The 20,328-nt window shown below is 40.4% G+C and overlaps 1 protein-coding gene across 4 annotated transcripts in view; it reads right to left on the bottom strand.

Moving 5' to 3' along the window:
* Positions 1-2,575: 2,575 nt before the first annotated feature.
* Positions 2,576-20,328, bottom strand: part of LOC117270375 (serine/threonine-protein kinase PAK 6-like) — a 31,651-nt gene continuing 13,898 nt past the window's right edge. For all 4 annotated transcript variants that reach the window (XM_033647950.2, XM_033647951.2, XM_078173598.1 and 1 more), the window contains 7 exons: positions 10,938-11,606; positions 10,248-10,691; positions 9,560-9,693; positions 9,249-9,375; positions 8,675-8,800; positions 8,453-8,587; positions 2,576-8,037 (listed from right to left, as the gene is read on the bottom strand). In XM_033647950.2, the coding sequence (XP_033503841.1) occupies positions 7,870-8,037; positions 8,453-8,587; positions 8,675-8,800; positions 9,249-9,375; positions 9,560-9,693; positions 10,248-10,691; positions 10,938-11,606 (1,803 nt within the window). In that variant the 3' untranslated portion in view covers positions 2,576-7,869. The remainder of the gene's footprint in view (positions 8,038-8,452; positions 8,588-8,674; positions 8,801-9,248; positions 9,376-9,559; positions 9,694-10,247; positions 10,692-10,937; positions 11,607-20,328) is intronic.

The following is a 20,328-nucleotide window of genomic DNA, read 5'->3' as shown; positions in this document are numbered from 1 at the left end:
AGGACCAAATTAGGAGACGACCGCTGAAAGAAAAAAAAACAGAGGATGACACTAAATTTGTCCTCGGATGAGAAGACACGGAGTGAGGGCAGATTCAGGACCTTTGGCTGTTAGAGTCCATTTTAGGAAAAGGAGAGTTTCACAGTTTATCAGCCGGCCGATATGGACTCCTGACACCTCTCCATTTAGACTCAGCTTCTCCTGAGTCCTCACAGGACTGAAGCTTCCACTCGTCCAGTTCCTCTTCAGTATCATCATCATTCACCTGCTGCAGCTCAACATTAATTTAAAAAGCAGACATTGGTTTAAAACACAACAAGGTTCAGTTTAATCTGTTCCCACAGGTAGATCAGTTTGACAGGAGACAGACGAGACATCATGACTGCACCTGATTTACTTCACGGTGCCTCGTCATTTACTGCCTCGGTTTTTAGTCTCATGTTTGGCATTTTCCACTTTTTTTAATGTTATTTATTTGAAATATTTTCTGGTTTATTGTTGTTATGTCTGCCTGTTCACTTGTCACTTCTTCTGTGCTGTTTTACTGCAGCTGTGTGAAGCACTTTGGGCTGTGTGAAGGTGTGAGAGGTGCTGAATGATTAAGTTTGATTTGATTAAAACAAAAACATGTTTAAGGAGAAAAATGTTCAGAAACCAGGCTGTGAATGAAACATCATCAAACTCCTTTGTGAGGTTTGAAGAGTGTGTGTGTGTGTGTGTGTGTGTGTGTGTGTGTGTGTGTAGTGTGTAGAGTGTGTGTGTAGTGTGTCCTGACTGGCTGAAGTGTTTCTGTCTCTTTATCTGAGACAGTCTGGACTTATCAGCTCTCAGCCTGTAAATAGAAACCAGACACACTGGAATCAGAGTTTTAATCTCAGTCTCAGTTCGACATGAGGAAGATAACACAGAAACATTTTAACCCTTTGAACCTGTCGGGCTCAGAGTCAGAGCCGACCGCTCTGTGTCCCAGAGTGTAACTGAACGTTAACATTAAATATCATTGTTATTATGTTGTTTAATCAGATAGGTTCATCTCATTCAGCTACTTCACAGCTTTAACATTTAATAACTTTCTTTTATTCAGTGAAAAACAGGTTTATATTTTTTAAATGTGAAATAATGAAATATATAATTTTTCTAAGAGAGTTCCACAGAAACACATGGAGTTAAAATGAGACTGTAGCCCTTTTTAAACAGGAACTGTGCAAATCTGCAGGAAAGCCCAATCAGTGTTTTTTCAGCATTGGCAGTATAAAAACAAAATCAGGGAGTGCAGCAAAATGCCGCCTACCTACTTTTGTTTATACAGAATGTGCCTTTTTCGGGGCAATGGGGGGCGTGAGCAAGTAACAAAACGTGTAGCTCAGCATGTGACGTAAACAGTGACGTGGGAGGGAAGCCGCGGCTGGTCAGTCCTTCGGTGATTCTCTCGTAAGTCGGCCCGTTCCTCACCGTCCCCGTCATCTGACGGTTAATGGCCTCTTCGTTTGCGAGGACAAGGAGGGCGCACAATTCCTTGTCTCCCCAGTTGCTCATCTTTACAGTGTCTGTCAGGTTTGTGTTTCCCTCTTGCTACTAGCTGCTCGCTAATTCCTGCTATCAGCTGTTTCCTGTTTATCCACCGCCAGTGGCTCGCACGTGTGGCGTCATCAACAGCCCCTCCCACAAGTCATCAACAGCTCCTCCTGTTGCAGAAGGCCTAAGGACTAAAAGGGTTCCTCCAATATGTCTACCCTACGAGGCGGAAAATTAGGCACCTCGGATCAACTCGCCAATCCGGCTCTGTGTGTCTAAACGCTCGCAGTGTGGCGGCAAAACGGCCCAACATTCGCCGAACACCTGGCAGTGTGAAAGGGGCTAGAGATTAAAGTTCAGAGTTAAATCAGAGTTTGTAGCAGCTGATTATTGGGAAATTAGGAGAAAGTTAGAAGTTAAAGTTGTTATATCAGTGTGTGTTTATTGAAACTACTCAGTAATCAGGTGAATTCAGGACAATAATTCAGGATGATTTTGGTGACAGTGATTCAACAAAGTCAGATTTAGTTTCAGATACAAGTTTCTGTTTAAATGTAAAAAAAGATCTTCTCACTCTCAACTTCATATGATGTGTTTTTATTTTCATGTGACTGATGATCATTTTATATTTTTAGTCATCTTTGAAAATGACCTCAGGTTCAAATGTTTCACCTCCTTTCTTTTAATAATCAAGTTCATGTTTAGAGAAACCAGCAGCTGAACATTCACTTTAAGTTTTAAAGCTGGTGAAGACAATGATGAAGAGTCGCTTCTGTTCAGTCTCTGTTCACACATACACACACACACACACACACACACTGATGTTAGTGTGTGTGTTGAGATCTTTGTTGCAGCCTGAAACTTCACCTCAGCTTTTTTGTTTGTTTGTTTGTTTGTTTGTTGTTGTTTTTTGCAATAAAATTTTTAGGGAGGTGGTGCGGTTTAAGTAATTAATCAGAATGATGTTTAGACTCTTTGTAATAAGTTTAAAATGTTTAATGTTGTTTTCTTCTAAAACTTTGTGTTAAATATAAAGTCTGATGAAAAAGAGAAAGAACACTTTTTGAAAATAGCATCAACTTTATTAACATCTGTATTAAAATAAAACATTTGAACAAACGTGTGCAAACTCACATTCTGCGTAAAACTGTGCAAGTTTTTAAAATAAACCCACTTCTAATTATTATACATACCATGCAAACAGGATCTGTGTCTCAACAGGAGTCAAGTTTCATGGTCTGAAGGGGAAATCCAGATGTTTTAAAGAGAAGTTGTATCAACTATTTCTCCACAGTCAGTGTGGCGAGGCAGGCTGGAGTCTGACGCTCAGTGATGTCATGATGTGGGCGGAGTCAGCAACAAGATGTATTTTACCTGAAAAATCTAAATCAGTTAACGTGTTCGAAATATTGATATTATTTTGACATTTCTGATGGAAACTGGAGCTGTTACATCTCTGCTCTCGTCACAGCCAGACTCCAGTGAGAAAACCAGTGATTTAACATGAGTGAACTCAGAGCTGCTGGTTGACTGCTGCCTCCATCAGTTAGTGTGTTTGTGTCACACTGGTGAATCTGAATTAACCCTTTAAAACACCAAAGTCACACAGTGACACAAACACACTAACTGATGGAGGCAGCAGTCGACCAGCAGCTCTGAGTTCACTCATGTTAAATCACTGGTTTTCTCACTGGAGTCTGGCTGTGAAGAGAGAGATATAACAGCTCCAGTTTAAAGTTGAAAATATGATCAATATAACACTGATATTGATTTTTTTAGGTGTGTAAAATCAATTTTTGCTGCTCCGCCCACAGCAGGACATCACTGATCTAAAGGCCCTGACACACCAAGCCGACGGTCGGCCGTCGACCAAAGTCGGGTCGTCGGTGAGCGTCTGTCGCCCTAGTTTTTTGGTGTGTCCCGCACCGTCGGCACTTCGGCGTCGGCAGCTTTTCGGCCGATTGAGCATGTTGAATCGGCGGCGGAGCTTGTCGGTGAGAGAGATCACTCTGATTGGCTGTTCAGGTTTTATTTCCTCGCCCCTGTAGCGAGTGAATCTGCCTGTAGTGAAACCGGGGCTAACCGGTGCTTCCTCCTCAGGCTCCACTTCACTCAGCTGACCCATAGACCCGCTGCTTCTTCACACTTTAACCTGAATAACAAACCGGAGCTAGCTGGGAGCGGCTAGCGGAGCGTTAGCCGCAGCGCGACCGGAGGGAAGCACAGCCAGTTAGCCTCCGCTAGTCTCTGAGCTAGCCCCGGCTCTCCGTTTGGATCCAACCGGAGCACCGAGCCCTGGTTTGTTATTCAGGTTAAAGTGGGAAGAAGCAGCGGGTTTATCGGGCAGCTGAGTGAAGTGGAGCCTGCGGAGGAAACACCGGGACCGTCTGGATGTAATAGTCCGTGGAGGTGCTGCGGTGCTCGGCTGCACAGATAGGAAACCCCTCGGCTGACAGGATGTACCACTCTCTCACTCCGCTCTCTCTCACGCAGGCGCAGAACGTACGTGCTACTTGGCCGTCGGATGTAGTCCGTGTAGTGTGTTCAAATGCAACTGACACAGGGCGACGTGAGGCGACGTAGACAACGCAACAGTTGGCTTTCGTCACCGCTAGTTCTTTGATGTCGGTTTGGTGTGTCCGCACCTTTAAATGCCTGCCTCTACACACTGACTGTGGGTAAATACCTCATATAAAATAAAAAATAAATAAATCATTTTCCCTTTAAAGATTCAAAACTCCAGAAAATACTTTGCTCTATTTTAATTATTTTAACTCTAATGTGTGACTGAAATGTTCTGTTTCAGTAAAAGTGAATTTTCATGGTTTGCTGTCTCTGTGCTGTGAAGCCGGATCAGGACCGTCTTAAAAACATTTAGATTTTAAGTATCAAGTCGTAAATCTACCAGATTCAGGAGAAAATAATTCACAGATTAAGATCAGAAAGTCGAGTCAGTCACTGACGAGAGCAAATTAATACACCGGAGCTGAGAGACCCATCTGCCGGTTCCCGCTGTGCCGGTCGTAAGAACAGGACTGTGTGCTGATGCTCTGCATTTGTACGAGACGTGAATGGAAACACATCCAACATACTAACGCACACACATGATGACATCACCCAGATATGTGATCACTGGCGGCACCTTTCTATACAGCAGTCAGTGGTGTAACGCGTTACGTGACATTGAAAATGTAACAGTACGACCTGAACTCTTTTTGCTAACGTGTTTTATTACTTCAGTGCTCCTAAAAAATGTATCACTGTCACGCCGACACAGTTTGTACCCACACCATCACTTCTTACAGCGTGTTACCGACTGTCAGGTCTGAGTCTGTCTTCTAAAATGAATCCTCCTTCATTCCACACACAAACATGACGGAACCTAAAATGTTATAATATTTAAGAATTCAAGAGGTCAGAAGTCAACTGGGGAGCAGCATGAAGATCTGACAGGTTTCCCTGTTGCTGTTGTCCAACATCACAGTCTGAGGTCACATGACCACATTCTTACAGTAGTGTGAACGGCCACACTGAAGGACCGCCCACTCAGCTGACATCCTCGCTCAGACACAGCGCTGAAGGACCGCCGCCAAGCCGCAGTCCTGCCGGTGAACCATAGAGTGTCGAAGTCACGTCCCTTCCGGTGAAGCTCATGGGACCTTAGATCGGAAAAAATATGAATGCAGTGAATGAGGAGAGAAATGTTATCTTTTTGTCCCGTTTGAGTTGTGACATGAAATCTAGTACACAGCAGGAGGTCGCGTATGTGACGTCATAGCTTTCGCTCGCTTCCAGCAGCTTGGCCTCCCCACTGAAATTCCACTGTTTCATGATTAATCGATTTATGATTGAAGATGTCTGTGTGTTTTGTGCCAGGCTGCAGTCACTCCAAGCTGCAGAAAGCTATGACGTCACATACATGACCTCCTCCTGTGTACTCTTGAGTCTTTCTAATTAAAAAGCTTATATCTCAACAGTTTTACCACAAAGTATGACTTTCTTGACCTTAAAATTTATGTTTTAAATTCATTAATGACATATTTGGATTTCATGTCACAACTCAAACAGGACCAAAAGATAATATTTCTCTCCTCATTCACTGCCATTCATATTTTTTCCGATCTAAGGTCCCATGAGCTTCACCGGAAGGGGCGTGACTTCAGCATTCTATTAGATCAACGTCTGCCTGGTCAGCAGGAGCTAACGCAGCAGCACCGACTCGTCGTTAAACCTGTCAGTAACTGTTAGGTAATGTTATGCATGTGATGCTAACGATTAGCCGTGTGATGCTAACAGTTAGCCATTCGATGCTAACAGTTAGTTGGGTGATGCTAACAGTTAGCTGTGTGATGCAAACAGCTAGCTGTGTGATGCTAACAGCTAGCTGTGTGATGCTAACAGTTAAGGCTCATTTATGCTCAACATTAAATACGGATCCAGATATGGACGGAGCCTTCTGTCCGTGCTCCGCGTTCATTTCGTCCGTATTTCTGCACGTTTCCATAAAGCTTACGGATACGGGCCAAACGGAACAGTACCACCGGGAACTGTGGGGGCAGTGTTGCTGTCACTACCCGATACGTAGCTCTAGTGAGACATGAAGAAGAAATAAAAATTCAGTTTCTCTCATCGTCAGTACTAGAGAAAAGAATTCTCCGTCCTCCAGTCACGATGTATTTAATGGCCTCACCGACCACCGCCTCCTACAACGCTGCCTCTGTTTTTGTCTTTTATGCAAGAGGTACATTATCAATATCTCCTCCACAGTCACCATGTTTGTTTTTGAGTTTGTTGTTGTCATAAACTTTTGACTCTGGGCTGCCCCCTGGTGGATATATTGGTTAACATCCATGCCAACGTAAAGGGCGCATGGACGTATGTGGGCAGTGACGGTTACATTGTTTGAAATGGACGTATACATTTTCATACGTAAAGAGAGCATAAATGAGCCCTTAGTCGTGTGATGCTAACAGTTAGCCGTGTGATGCTAACAGTTAGCCGTGTGATGCTAACAGTTAGCCCTGTCACTGTGTGTGGACGGACTCTCAGCAGCTGTCTCAACAGGGAGCTCACACTCCTGCAGCAGTCGTCTCCTGAAGGTGACTGAAATGTTATGTGTTTATTTGGGGAGGTGCGATTCGATCACAAGCGCTCGCTCTAGATGTATACTAATTTTTTTTTGTTTTTGTTTTTGACCAGTGACAGAGTGGACAGGAAATGAGGACAGAGAGGGGGATGACTCGTAACAAAGGTGTTAAGTCTGGAGTCAAATCTAAGATGCTGCTGTAACGAGGCGTGCACTGTAACCACTCGGCTGAGGCTGAGACATTCTGAGACGTGACAGTAATGCTGAGGTTGACACACTGCTGCCAAACGACACAGCTGCCTCATTATTTCATACGTACAATCCCAACACAGCCTCATCACAACTTGTCAAACACCGCTGCTCAGCCAGTGGTCGTACACGTCTACATATGAAGCACTCGGTACCCGTCTGCGTCCGATTCAAAGGTTCTGAGACAGCGTGTTAATAAACACTGTGTCGTCTCAAAATAAACAAAAATGTAGAGTGTCAAAATAAAGGTAGTGTCTGTGGTTAGGTTTCGATCAAAACATCATGGATTGGCTTAAAATTCACATGAGAACCAGCGGCGGGTTGTTTGAGCCGCCCCCCTCTCCGCCCGTCCGCCCCGTACGGACTCTCTCGCTCTTTATATCCCTGAAGCTGTTGACGACATCACAAACTGATGCCACCCAGCTCGTATCATAGCGCTGCAAAAGGCTTCTCTGTGCAAACATGTCTGACACGTCCACTGACAAAGCGGTGGTTCTTGACGAGTTGGGTTGTTGCCTGCTGCCTCTTCAACTGACACCGCCCAGTTTGTATCGTACCAGCAGCAGCAGCTGGACATGCGGCAGCATTAATGGACGCGCTGCACTGCGACTCTTCACGCCACTGTCCTACATCCAGCCTCGCCACCCGTGAGACAGCAGCCCTTCTGCTCCTCGTGGCAGCTGGACGTTTGTCCTCAGCTCCGTCTCTACGTGTCAGAGAGTGGACGAGGAGAGACAAGTTGTTGAGGTCGAGGAAAATGCCGAGTTAAACGACCCACAGTCATTTCAACGACAATGGCAACAAATAAATTTCCTGGCGAGCCACAGGTCTGGAGATCGGCTCCTCAGGTGAGAGGTCAAGTTTCATCAGTGAGCGTCACGTGATTTTAAGCTAACGCAGATCCTTTAATAGCGTTAGGAATCACTGTGTGTGGTCGTCTGTTGACGAGCTGCATCGGTAACGTGTCCATTAGTGATCAGATCACCCAAAATTCTCAGGTCAGGCGTGTTCTCAGGTGTTCAGCAGAGCGACATGCGTTTGCGGTGCTGCTCCACCAGCGGCACCAGGCAGCGCGGCGAGCCAGCCTGCAGCAGGAACGGGTGCTTCAGGAGGTCGGCAGCGCTGGAACGCTGCTTCGTGTCACGAGTCAGCATGCAGCTCAGAAAGTCCTTCAACACTGGAGACACCTGAGACACAGAAAGTGACATCATCAGCTACTGCCAGGTGGATCTGCTCACTGTTAGCCTGTTAGCCTGTTAGCATGCCTGTGGTTTACGAGCAAATCCATTTCTTCAGTCTCCCAAAAACTAAATCAAACCGACGTTCACTAATTATTCATGATTGATTGATTGAGATGATCAGTACAATGTTTAGAAGAGATGTCCCCACAGTGCAGGTCCAGGCCGTGGGTCCAGTTAATGTTTAATCTTTTAAACTATGATTAACTGTCTCGTACTCACTGATGTGTCAAAACTTTGTCTCTGTTAATTTAAAGTGAAACATCACTTGAAGAGAGAGGCCGTCCTCACAGTGCTGGTTCTGTGTCAGTGACCTCAATGTGTGATAAAGGTGTGTGTGTGTGTGTGTGTGTGTGTGTCTGACCCTGTGGATGTTCTTCACGCCCGGTGCTGCTTCGTCTCTCAGCTTCTTCATGGCGGTGATGGGCGTGTCGCTGAAATATGGCGGCTCTCCGTCCACCATCTCCACCACCATGATGCCCAGAGACCAGATGTCCACCTGGAGGAAACAGGAAGCTGTCACAGAACACCTGGACACACACACACAGGCACCAGACCAGGTTCTCTAACGTGTTCTCGTTGGTACCTCGGTCCCGTACGGTCTTTTGGCGATGACTTCAGGAGCCATCCAGTACGGCGTCCCGACCAGAGACTTCCTCTTTGGGACGTCTTTACTGATCTGAGCGCAGAAACCAAAGTCTGACAGTTTGATCTGCAGGAAAAGAAGAAGAAGAAGATGTTGATAATTTCCTGTAATGAATAAATGCAGTGCATCAAACTGAACGATTAAACTTTAACGTTTAAATTTAGCACAAACACCGTCACAGTGACGTCATGATAAACTTAACTTTATATATTTTAAACTTCTTCATCAGACGGAGTGAACGCAGAGTGTGTTGACTCATCTCCATCATCCAGAATATAGTTTCAGGTTCAGTTTGTATTTTGACAGCCGGACACGTTAACCAGGAACTAACTGGTTCATTTTTGAGGAAAAATAAAAGGTGTTTCCTGTTGGTGCGGCGCTTCATTGACTCAGTGAGCGTCAGCGCCATGTTTCAGAGTTTTATCCATTTAGAGGAGAAGGAGGAGACATTTGAATGTTTCATGATGGAAATGTTTTGTGTTTTATTTTGTGTGTGTGTGTGTGTGTGTGTTACCCTTCCGTCCAGTGTCAGCAGGATGGAGTCGCTCTTAATGTCTCTGTGAATGACTCCCTGAGAGTGAAGGTACGACAGCGCCTGCAGGACGCCCTCACACACCGTCGCCGTCTGCTCCTCGTTCAGCCTGACACATACACACACACACACACACACACACACACACAGACATGCACACGTGCGCGCGCGTTTACCATAGTTACACCTGTACTCGGTCTCAGAGAGAAACTCTGAACTCTTTCATGTACCACATTTATCTGACAGCTTCAGTTACTTCTCAGAGTAAAGGTACTCTGAGACTTCCTGCTCACCTGGTCTCACTGACAATGTGGGTGAGAGCGCCGCCCTGCAGGTACTCCATGATTACCCAGAGTTCCTCCTCCACCAGGGCGCTGCGGTGCATCTCCACCACGTTCTGGTGCCTGTAGTCCCTCATGATGACCACCTGGGGGACACATGGGAACAGGTGAGGCTGCTGATGATGTCACACTGCACCAGGTAACAGACTGAGTCTGATACAGATATTTTTATAAACTATATTATTTTACTTTATATTACTTCATTTCACATTTTTTATTTTATTTGTTATTATTTCTACATTATTTAATTTTGCTTTTTTTCACTTATTTCATTTTAATTTATTTGACTGTTACATTTTATTAACATTTTATTATTTTGTTTTATTATTTTCTACATTATATTGTTTCCAGTTTTTTTTTATTTTTTATTTTGCATTATTCTGTTTAGTTATTTTCAAAATTATTTCACTTACATTTTTTTAACTTTATTTTAATTTAATCTATTATTTTTTAAATCCTTTTATTTTATTATATTTCACTTTAAATCATATTATTTTATTTTACTTGTGTTTAACATTATTCAACTTTTTTTTTTTTTTTACTTTTTTTAATTTAATATTTTCTATAAATTTTTATCCGATTTCATTTTCCTCTATTGTATTTTATTTTACTGTGGTATTTTCTATCAGTGTTTCGGCACCTCGTTGAAGAGCAGCTCGCGGCGCTGCTGCTTCCTCAGATCCATCATCTTCACGGCCACCTGGCGCCCGCTGTGTTTCTCCCGGGCGATGCAGACCACGCCCGTTGACCCCTCGCCGATCTTCACAAAGTTCTCCAGAGTCATTCTCGGGTCGCCCGGGTCCACCACCATCTGCAGCGCCGCCTTGAACTGCTCATGAGTCACCTTCCCACCTCCGTTAGGTACCGTCTGCTGGGTGGAGGAGGGGGAGGGGTGGCTGGGGAGGTGTGCCGGGGAGCCTGTGGGGGAGGGGCGGGGCTGAGTCAGCGGGGTCGGTGTTCTTGGAGAATGTCCGATACTGAAGCTGGAGGAGGGGCGGAGCGGGCGGTGAGGTCGACCTGTGATGATGGGGCTGCTGGTGCTGTTGGGTGGTGGCAGCAGGAGGGGGGAAGAGGGCGAGGGCACCTGTGGGGGCAGAGACAGAAGACGTCATGCTAAGTTATCAGGAGTCGATCAGTAGTGGCGGGGCGGGGGGGGAGGGGGTGGGTCATGTGATGGACTGTTCCTCGACTCCAGGCTAGCTGTTTCCATCTGCTGCCAGTCTTTATGCTAAGCTAAGCTAAGCTAACAGGCTGTAGCTTCATATTTAGTGAAGAATCGTTTCGACCAAAAAACATCGAACTCTCGACAGGAAAGAGAATTCACTCTCACCTTGAGGTCGTAGGAGGAGTAAGGCCTTCTGGGAGTTTCTCTGGACGAGGACAGCAGGTCGGGCAGGTGATTGGCTGCTGGTTTCAGTCTCAGGTGAGCTCTGCTGTTGGTCTCTGCAGTCGGCAGGTTGTAGTGACAGGAAGTGGGCCTCTGTCTGAGCCCCGCCCCCTCACTGTGGGCGTACTGTCCTCCTGGGGAACCAGTCACGCCTGTAGAACCCGTCACGCCTGTAGAACCCGATACGCCTGTAGAACCCGTTGTCACGCCTGTAGAACCCGTCGTCATGCCTGTAGAACCCGTCATCACGCCTGTCCTCTGAGGCGTCACAGGTGTGCGGGGCGTGGCCACCTCGCAGGTGGACTTGGCTCTCTGCAGAGTTCCATTCAGTTTGGGGCTGCCGCTTTCACTGCGCACCTGTCGGATCCTGTCCTGCCAGTAGGTGGAGCTCCCGTCTGTCTTCCCGCCATCTCCGCGGCGATTGAGCTCCTCGTACTGGTACGACTCGTCCTCCTCCACTTCTCCCAGTCGGCCCAGTGACTGGGCGCGTTTCCGTGCCGACGGGCTGCTGCGGCGCAGAGAGTTGGAGCTGGTGACGGACAGACGGCTCATCTCAGAGATCACGTGTGAGATGTAGTCGCCATGACCGATAAAACTCCCGCGAACAATCGTCTGCAGAGAAACGACAAATATTAATAAATATATTTATATTCTTCACTCGGAGGAGCCGACAGCACAAAACTAACATAACATGAAATATGGTCATATAAACATAAAGTCAAATAATAACAACAATAATGTAGAATAAAGTAAAACGAGGCAAAGTTTAATAAAATAATAGAGAAAATAATTAAAATTATATTAAAAAAAAATAATTTGAGAATAAATTACAACAATATAGTAAATGATAAAATAAAGTAAAATAAGGTAAGATATGAATTAAATTATGAATAAATAAATAAAAAAATAAAAGGTAAAAATGTAGAGTAACAATAAAGTTAATTGTCAGCTCAGATTTATTCAACAGAGCAAAACACAGACGTTAAGTTCACAAAATCTCACGTAAAGTGTCAGAATTAAGTTGAATTTGAGCTTCATCAGAAAAGTTTTGAATCTGAGTTGAACTTTAATTAAAATTCAAGTTAATTTGACTAAATTCTAGATTTAATTTAATTTAAGCTTCAAAACATTAAAATTCAGTTTGTAAAGTTAAACGTGTTTTAATTTATTCTTAGTTCATCACTGCTTTGATCAAATCTAACATTCTGCAGGGTTAGTTGTGAGATCACATGGCAGCCGAGGTCACGTGACAGCTGAGGTCACATGACACACACCTGACAGCACCTGCATGGAAACATCAGCTGAACTTCACACAAACACTGACAGTGAACCAGTGAACGCAGCGTCAGCAGCTCCTGTAACACTGGACACAAGTTAGAACATGTGTCTGAAACATGTGAGGACAGTGACAGGAAGTGATCAGAGCCGATCACTTTGATCTCTGTTTTCACTAAGCAGGAAACAGTATGGCGTCCACTTCCTGTTCACAGAGTCGCTCTGTTACAGCTGATCAGGACACTGAAACAGAGTCGTGGTTTATATTTGATCAGCTCTGATTAGATTCACTGTGTCATCAGAGTTTGGACAGTTTGACCTTTGACCTCAGCTGTTCGCTGACTGAACGCTGATCAGTTCAAATGTTTGTTTGTTTTTGTTTGTGGCCTTTTTGCTGTTCAATTCAATTCAATTCAATTTTATTTATAAAGCCCAATATCACAAATCACAGTTTGCCTCACAGGGCTTTACAGCATACAACATCCCTCTGTCCTTATGACCCTCACAGCTGATCAGGAAAAACTCCCCAAAAAACCCTTTAACGGGAAAAAAAACGGTAGAAACCTCAGGAAGAGCAACTGAGGAGGGATCCCTCTTCCAGGACGGACAGACGTGCAATAGATGTCGTACAGAACAGATCAACATAATAAATTAACAGTAATCCGCATGACACAATGAGACAGAGAGAGAGACAGAGAGACAGAGAGAGAGACAGAGACAGAGACAGAGAGAGAGACAGAGAGAGAGAGAGAGAGAGAGATGCAGGTAATGACAGTAGCTTACAACAACATTAATGAAAGTAATAATATTATAGTTATAGTTCTGGCTACTGTGGTACAATATGTTGAAAGTATGTATTAATATCAGACAGTATACTTGTGTGACAATAGTCATATGTGTATAATAACAGTAGAAGTATGACTAATGACTAATGATGGCAGCAGCAGCAGGAGGCATCTGGCAGGACCACGGCAGCAGCACAACCACACACGTCACGCTGTCCAGGCACCGCTGTGATATGAGTTAATCTGAGAGACAGTGGAGCACAAAGGCTCCGGAGAAGAAGCCGAGTTAGTGACATCCAGAATGGCCGAGTTAGCAAGATGCAGTAATAGGATATGAGAGAGAGAGAGAGAGAGAGAGAGAGAGAGAGAGAGAGAGAGAGAGGGAGAGAAGGAGAGAAGGTGCCCGGTGTATTATAGGGGGTCCTCCGGCAGACTAGGCCTAAGTCAGCCTAACTAGGGGCTGGTACAGGGCAAGCCTGAGCCAGCCCTAACTATAAGCTTTATCAAAGAGGAAAGTCTTAAGTCTAGTCTTAAATGTGGAGACGGTGTCTGCCTCCCGGACCGTAACAGGAAGATGATTCCACAGGAGAGGAGCCTGATAGCTGAAGGCTCTGGCTCCTGATCTGCTTTTGGAGACTTTAGGGACCACGAGTAACCCTGCGTTCTCAGAGCGCAGTGTTCTGGTGGGATAATATGGCACTATGAGCTCTCTAAGATATGACGGAGCTTGACCATTTAGAGCTTTATAAGTTAACAGTAGGATTTTAAATTCAATTCTGGACTTTACAGGGAGCCAGTGCAGAGAAGCTAAAACAGGAGAAATATGATCTTGTTTCTTAGTTCCTGTTAGTACACGTGCTGCTGCATTCTGAATTAGCTGGAGAGTTTTTAAGGACTTACTAGAGCTACCTGATAATAGAGAGTTACAGTAATCCAGCCTTGAGGTAACAAAAGCGTGGACCAATTTTTCTGCATCTTTTCGGGTCAGGATAGGCCTAATTTTCGCAATATTACGCAGATGAAAAAATGCAGTCCGTGAGGTTTGCTTTAAATGAGAATTAAAAGACAAATCTTGATCAAATATTACTCCGAGGTTTCTTACGGTAGTGCTAGAGGCCAGAGCAATGCCATCTAGAGAAACTATGTCATCAGATAAAGAGTCTCTGAGTTGTTTGGGGCCAAGAACAATAACTTCAGTTTTGTCTGAATTTAACATCAGGAAATTGGTGCTCATCCAATTTTTTATGTCTTTAAGGCAGTTATGGAGTTTAGTTAATTGATTACTTTCTTCTGGCTTCATCAATAAATACAACTGTGTATCATCCACATAACAATGATAATTTATAGAGTGATTTCTAATGATGTTACCTAAAGGAAGCATATATAGAGTAAATAGGATTGGTCCGAGCACAGAACCTTGCGGAACTCCAAAACAAACTTTGGTACGTAAGGATGATTCATTACGAACGTCAACAAACTGAAAACGATCAGATAAATAAGATTTAAACCAGCTTAGTGCAGAACCTTTTAGGCTAATTAAGTGATCCAGTCTCTGCAGTAGAATTTGATGGTCAATTGTGTCAAACGCTGCACTAAGATCTAATAAAACAAGTACAGAGACAAGTCCTTTGTCTGAAGCAATCAGAAGGTCATTTGTAATTTTAACTAGTGCTGTCTCAGTGCTATGATGCACTCTAAATCCTGACTGAAATTCCTCAAATAAATTATTATCCTGGAGAAAATCACACAGCTGGTCTGCGACTACTTTCTCAAGGATCTTTGACATAAAGGGAAGATTAGATATTGGTCTATAGTTGGCTAACACCTCTGGATCCAGGGTGGGCTTTTTTAGTAGAGGTTTAATTACAGCTACCTTAAAAGACTGTGGTACATAGCCTGTTAATAAGGATATATTGATCATATCTAATATATGAGTGTTAACTAAAGGAAAGACCTCCTTAAGTAGCCTAGTTGGGATGGGGTCTAAGAGACACGTTGATGATGTTGTGTCTTTAATCTGTTTGTTGTTTAAAGTGAAACTCTAACGCTGTGTCTTTGGACATGGCTCTGATGCAAACACATGAAACTTATATTCCTGATGAAACTCTGGAAAAATAATATGAAATATAAAATAAATGTGAATGCAGCAGCAGCAGGACGATGATGACGATGATGATGATGACGATGATGATGATGATGATGATGATGAGTCATTTTAGCTCCAGTCTCAGTGATGAAGTCATGTTTTTATGAAGCCTGCATGAAACAGTTGTGAGGACGCACAGGGCCGAGTGTCTGCCGTGCTCTCTAAGTCGTCCATGTTCAGGACACTGCAGCGTCACCACCGCAGACTGACGTCAGTTACATCACTGTGACATCATCACAGAGCCGAGGGGCGGTGCAGTCAGATTCTCTGAGTGCCGCCTTTTATTTTGTAAGTCCATATGAATCCTCCTTCACCTCCTGATGGTGTCCATCAGGGTGTGAGGGGAAAGTGACAGAAGAGACACACAGGACATCGTTCTCAGACTCTTGGGCTGCAGCCTGTCAGACCCTTCCTTCCATTTTCAAAATAAAAGCTGGAGCAGTATGATGTTTTAACCACTAGATGGAGACAGGAAGCAGTTCAGTGTCTGTATTATCCTAAAAATCTGAGTCCAGACTGACGACCAACCAGCAGCAGAGCTGCCTCACTGACCTCACTGACCTCACTGAGATGAGGTCACACTCTACAGACCAATCAGGAAGGAGCTTCCTCTCGCTGACAAAATAAAACTGCAGCAGCACAGACACAGTGAGCCAAGGTCGAGGCCATTACTGCACTGATAGACTTTGATTACCTTTAATTACCTTTAATAAGTTCTGCAGTTATTGTTTGTGTGTTTTTATCTTTAACAAAGTTTCCTGATGTTCTTAAACACATCACTCTGACACATCATGTGACTGTCAGCTGATATTTAACGACTGATGAGCTTTACTAAGAATCCTGAGGCTTTTATTGTGAAGGTCGGGCCTACGAACACTTTGGAACATTTTACAGTGTAAAAATAAACAGTTTTAACAGAGTCTGTTTGTGACTGGCCTCAAACGTCTTTATTGATATTAACAGATTCTGATCAGTTGACAGCGTCACTCAGATTTACTGAGGGTCCTGAAGTAAACAGAGCCGAGACACTGAGTTGTTTTTCTGTGATTAAACTTGATGAGTCATAACGAGCTAACGTGCTAACGAGCTAATGCTCAGAGTTCTGGATCTGAACTAGCTGATGGAGAGTTTTTTACTTTTTAGTGTCACTGTGAGGAGAAAAATCTCTTTAAATGATCATCTGTGGCTGATCAATAACTCTGATTAGATCCTTTATTGACAGTTTATACGTTTATGTGTTCACACTGCGTCAAATATTATGTATTCTATTAAAGTAACAAGTCTGTATTTTAATGAACAGCAAGATTTTAATACAGTGTATGCTAATGTGACTTTTTATGCCAACATGACTTTTTCTTTTCAAACGTATTTGACTTCTTATGCAAACATGACTTTATACTATTATACTAATGTGACTTTTTATTTTTATACTAACATGACTTTTTTCTTTTATGCTAACATGACTTTTTACTTTAATGCTAACGTAACTTTTATGCAAACATGACTTTTACTCTTATGCTAACATGACTTTTTACTTTAATACTGTGACTTTAATGCTAAAATGACTTTTTACTTTTATGCTAACGTGACTTTTTACTATTATACTAATGTGACTTTTTATGCTAACATGACTTTTTACTTTTATGCTAACGTGACTTTTTACTTTTATACTCTGACTTTTAAGTGACTTTTTATGCTAACATGACATTTTACTAATGTGACTTACTTTTATACTAATTTGACTTTTTATGCTAAAATGACTTTTTACTTTAATGCTAACGTGACTTTTTACTATTATACTAATGTGACTTTTTATGCTAACATGACTTTTTACTTTTATGCTAACGTGAATTTTTACTTTTATACTGTGACTTTTATGCTAAAATGACTTTACTTTTATGTAATGTGACTTTTTACTTTTATACTAATGTGGCTTTTTATGCTAACATGACATTTTACTTTTATGCTAACGTGACTTTTACTTTTATACTAATTTGACTTTTTATGCTAAAATGACTTTTTACTTTTATGCTAACGTGACTTTTTACTTTTATACTAATGTGACTTTTTATGCTAAAATGACTTTTTTCTTTTATGCTAACATAACTTTTTACTTTTATGCTAACGTAACTTTTTATACAAACATGACTTTTAACTTTTATACTAATGTGACTTTTTATGCTAACATGACTTTTTACTTTTATGCTAACGTGACTTTTTACTTTTATACTAATGTGACTTTTTATGCTAACATGACATTTTACTTTTATGCTAACATGACTTTTTTATACTAATTTGACTTTTTATGCTAACATGACTTTTTACTTTTATGCTAACGTGACTTTTACTTTATACTAATTTGACTTTTTATGCTAAAATGACTTTTTACTTTTATGCTAACATGACTTTTTACTTTAATACTAATGTGACTTTTTATGCTAAAATGACTTTTTTCTTTTATGCTAACATAACTTTTTACTTTTATGCTAACGTAACTTTTTATACAAACATGACTTTTTACTTTTATACTAATGTGACTTTTTATGCTAACATGACTTTTTACTTTTATGCTAATGTGACTTTTAACTTTTATACTAATGTGACTTTTTATGCTAACATGACTTTTTACTTTAATGCTAACGTGACTTTTTACTTTTATACTAATGTGACTTTGTATGCTAAAATGACTTTTTACTTTTATGCTAACGTGACTTTTTTATACTAATTTGACTTTTTATGCTGACATGACTTTTTACTTTTATGCTAACGTGACTTTTACTTTATACTAATTTGACTTTTTATGCCAACATGACTTTTTCTTTTCAAACGTATTTGACTTCTTATGCAAACATGACTTTATACTATTATACTAATGTGACTTTTTATTTTTATACTAACATGACTTTTTTCTTTTATGCTAACATGACTTTTTACTTTAATGCTAACGTAACTTTTATGCAAACATGACTTTTACTCTTATGCTAACATGACTTTTTACTTTAATACTGTGACTTTAATGCTAAAATGACTTTTTACTTTTACGCTAACGTGACTTTTTACTATTATACTAATGTGACTTTTTATGCTAACATGACTTTTTACTTTTATGCTAACGTGACTTTTTACTTTTATACTCTGACTTTTAAGTGACTTTTTATGCTAACATGACATTTTACTAATGTGACTTACTTTTATACTAATTTGACTTTTTATGCTAAAATGACTTTTTACTTTAATGCTAACGTGACTTTTTACTATTATACTAATGTGACTTTTTATGCTAACATGACTTTTTACTTTTATGCTAACGTGAATTTTTACTTTTATACTGTGACTTTTATGCTAAAATGACTTTACTTTTATGTAATGTGACTTTTTACTTTGATACTAATGTGGCTTTTTATGCTAACATGACATTTTACTTTTATGCTAACGTGACTTTTACTTTTATACTAATTTGACTTTTTATGCTAAAATGACTTTTTACTTTTATGCTAACGTGACTTTTTACTTTTATACTAATGTGACTTTTTATGCTAAAATGACTTTTTTCTTTTATGCTAACATAACTTTTTACTTTTATGCTAACGTAACTTTTTATACAAACATGACTTTTAACTTTTATACTAATGTGACTTTTTATGCTAACATGACTTTTTACTTTTATGCTAACGTGACTTTTTACTTTTATACTAATGTGACTTTTTATGCTAACATGACATTTTACTTTTATGCTAACGTGACTTTTTTATACTAATTTGACTTTTTATGCTAAAATGACTTTTTACTTTTATGCTAACGTGACTTTTACTTTATACTAATTTGACTTTTTATGCTAAAATGACTTTTTACTTTTATGCTAACATGACTTTTTACTTTAATACTAATGTGACTTTTTATGCTAAAATGACTTTTTTCTTTTATGCTAACATAACTTTTTACTTTTATGCTAACGTAACTTTTTATACAAACATGACTTTTTACTTTTATACTAATGTGACTTTTTATGCTAACATGACTTTTTACTTTTATGCTAATGTGACTTTATACTTTTATACTAATGTGACTTTTTATGCTAACATGACTTTTTACTTTAATGCTAACGTGACTTTTTACTTTTATACTAATGTGACTTTGTATGCTAAAATGACTTTTTACTTTTATGCTAACGTGACTTTTTTATACTAATTTGACTTTTTATGCTAACATGACTTTTTACTTTTATGCTAACGTGACTTTTACTTTATACTAATTTGACTTTTTATGCTAAAATGACTTTTTACTTTTATGCTAACGTGACTTTTTACTTTTATACTAATGTGACTTTTTATGCTAAAATGACTTTTTTCTTTTATGCTAACATAACTTTTTACTTTTATGCTAACGTAACTTTTTATACAAACATGACTTTTTACTTTTATACTAATGTGACTTTTTATGCTAACATGACTTTTTACTTTTATGCTAATGTGACTTTTTACTTTTATACTAATGTGACTTTGTATGCTAAAATGACTTTTTACTTTTATGCTAACGTGACTTTTTTATACTAATTTGACTTTTTATGCTAACATGACTTTTTACTTTTATGCTAACGTGACTTTTACTTTATACTAATTTGACTTTTTATGCTAAAATGACTTTTTACTTTTATGCTAACGTGACTTTTTACTTTTATACTAATGTGACTTTTTATGCTAAAATGACTTTTTTCTTTTATGCTAACATAACTTTTTACTTTTATGCTAACGTGACTTTTTATACAAACATGACTTTTTACTTTTATACTAATGTGACTTTTTATGCTAACATGACTTTTTACTTTTATGCTAATGTGACTTTTTACTTTTATACTAATGTGACTTTGTATGCTAAAATGACTTTTTACTTTTATGCTAACGTGACTTTTTTATACTAATTTGACTTTTTATGCTAACATGACTTTTTACTTTTATGCTAACGTGACTTTTACTTTATACTAATTTGACTTTTTATGCTAAAATGACTTTTTACTTTTATGCTAACGTGACTTTTTACTTTTATACTAATGTGACTTTTTATGCTAAAATGACTTTTTTCTTTTATGCTAACATAACTTTTTACTTTTATGCTAACGTAACTTTTTATA

This window comes from Epinephelus lanceolatus, chromosome 13, assembly GCF_041903045.1.
Source record: "Epinephelus lanceolatus isolate andai-2023 chromosome 13, ASM4190304v1, whole genome shotgun sequence".
NCBI lineage: Eukaryota > Metazoa > Chordata > Actinopteri > Perciformes > Serranidae > Epinephelus > Epinephelus lanceolatus.
The sequence above is the reverse complement of the archived record's forward strand: the minus strand, read 5'-3'. Positions and strand labels throughout refer to the sequence as shown.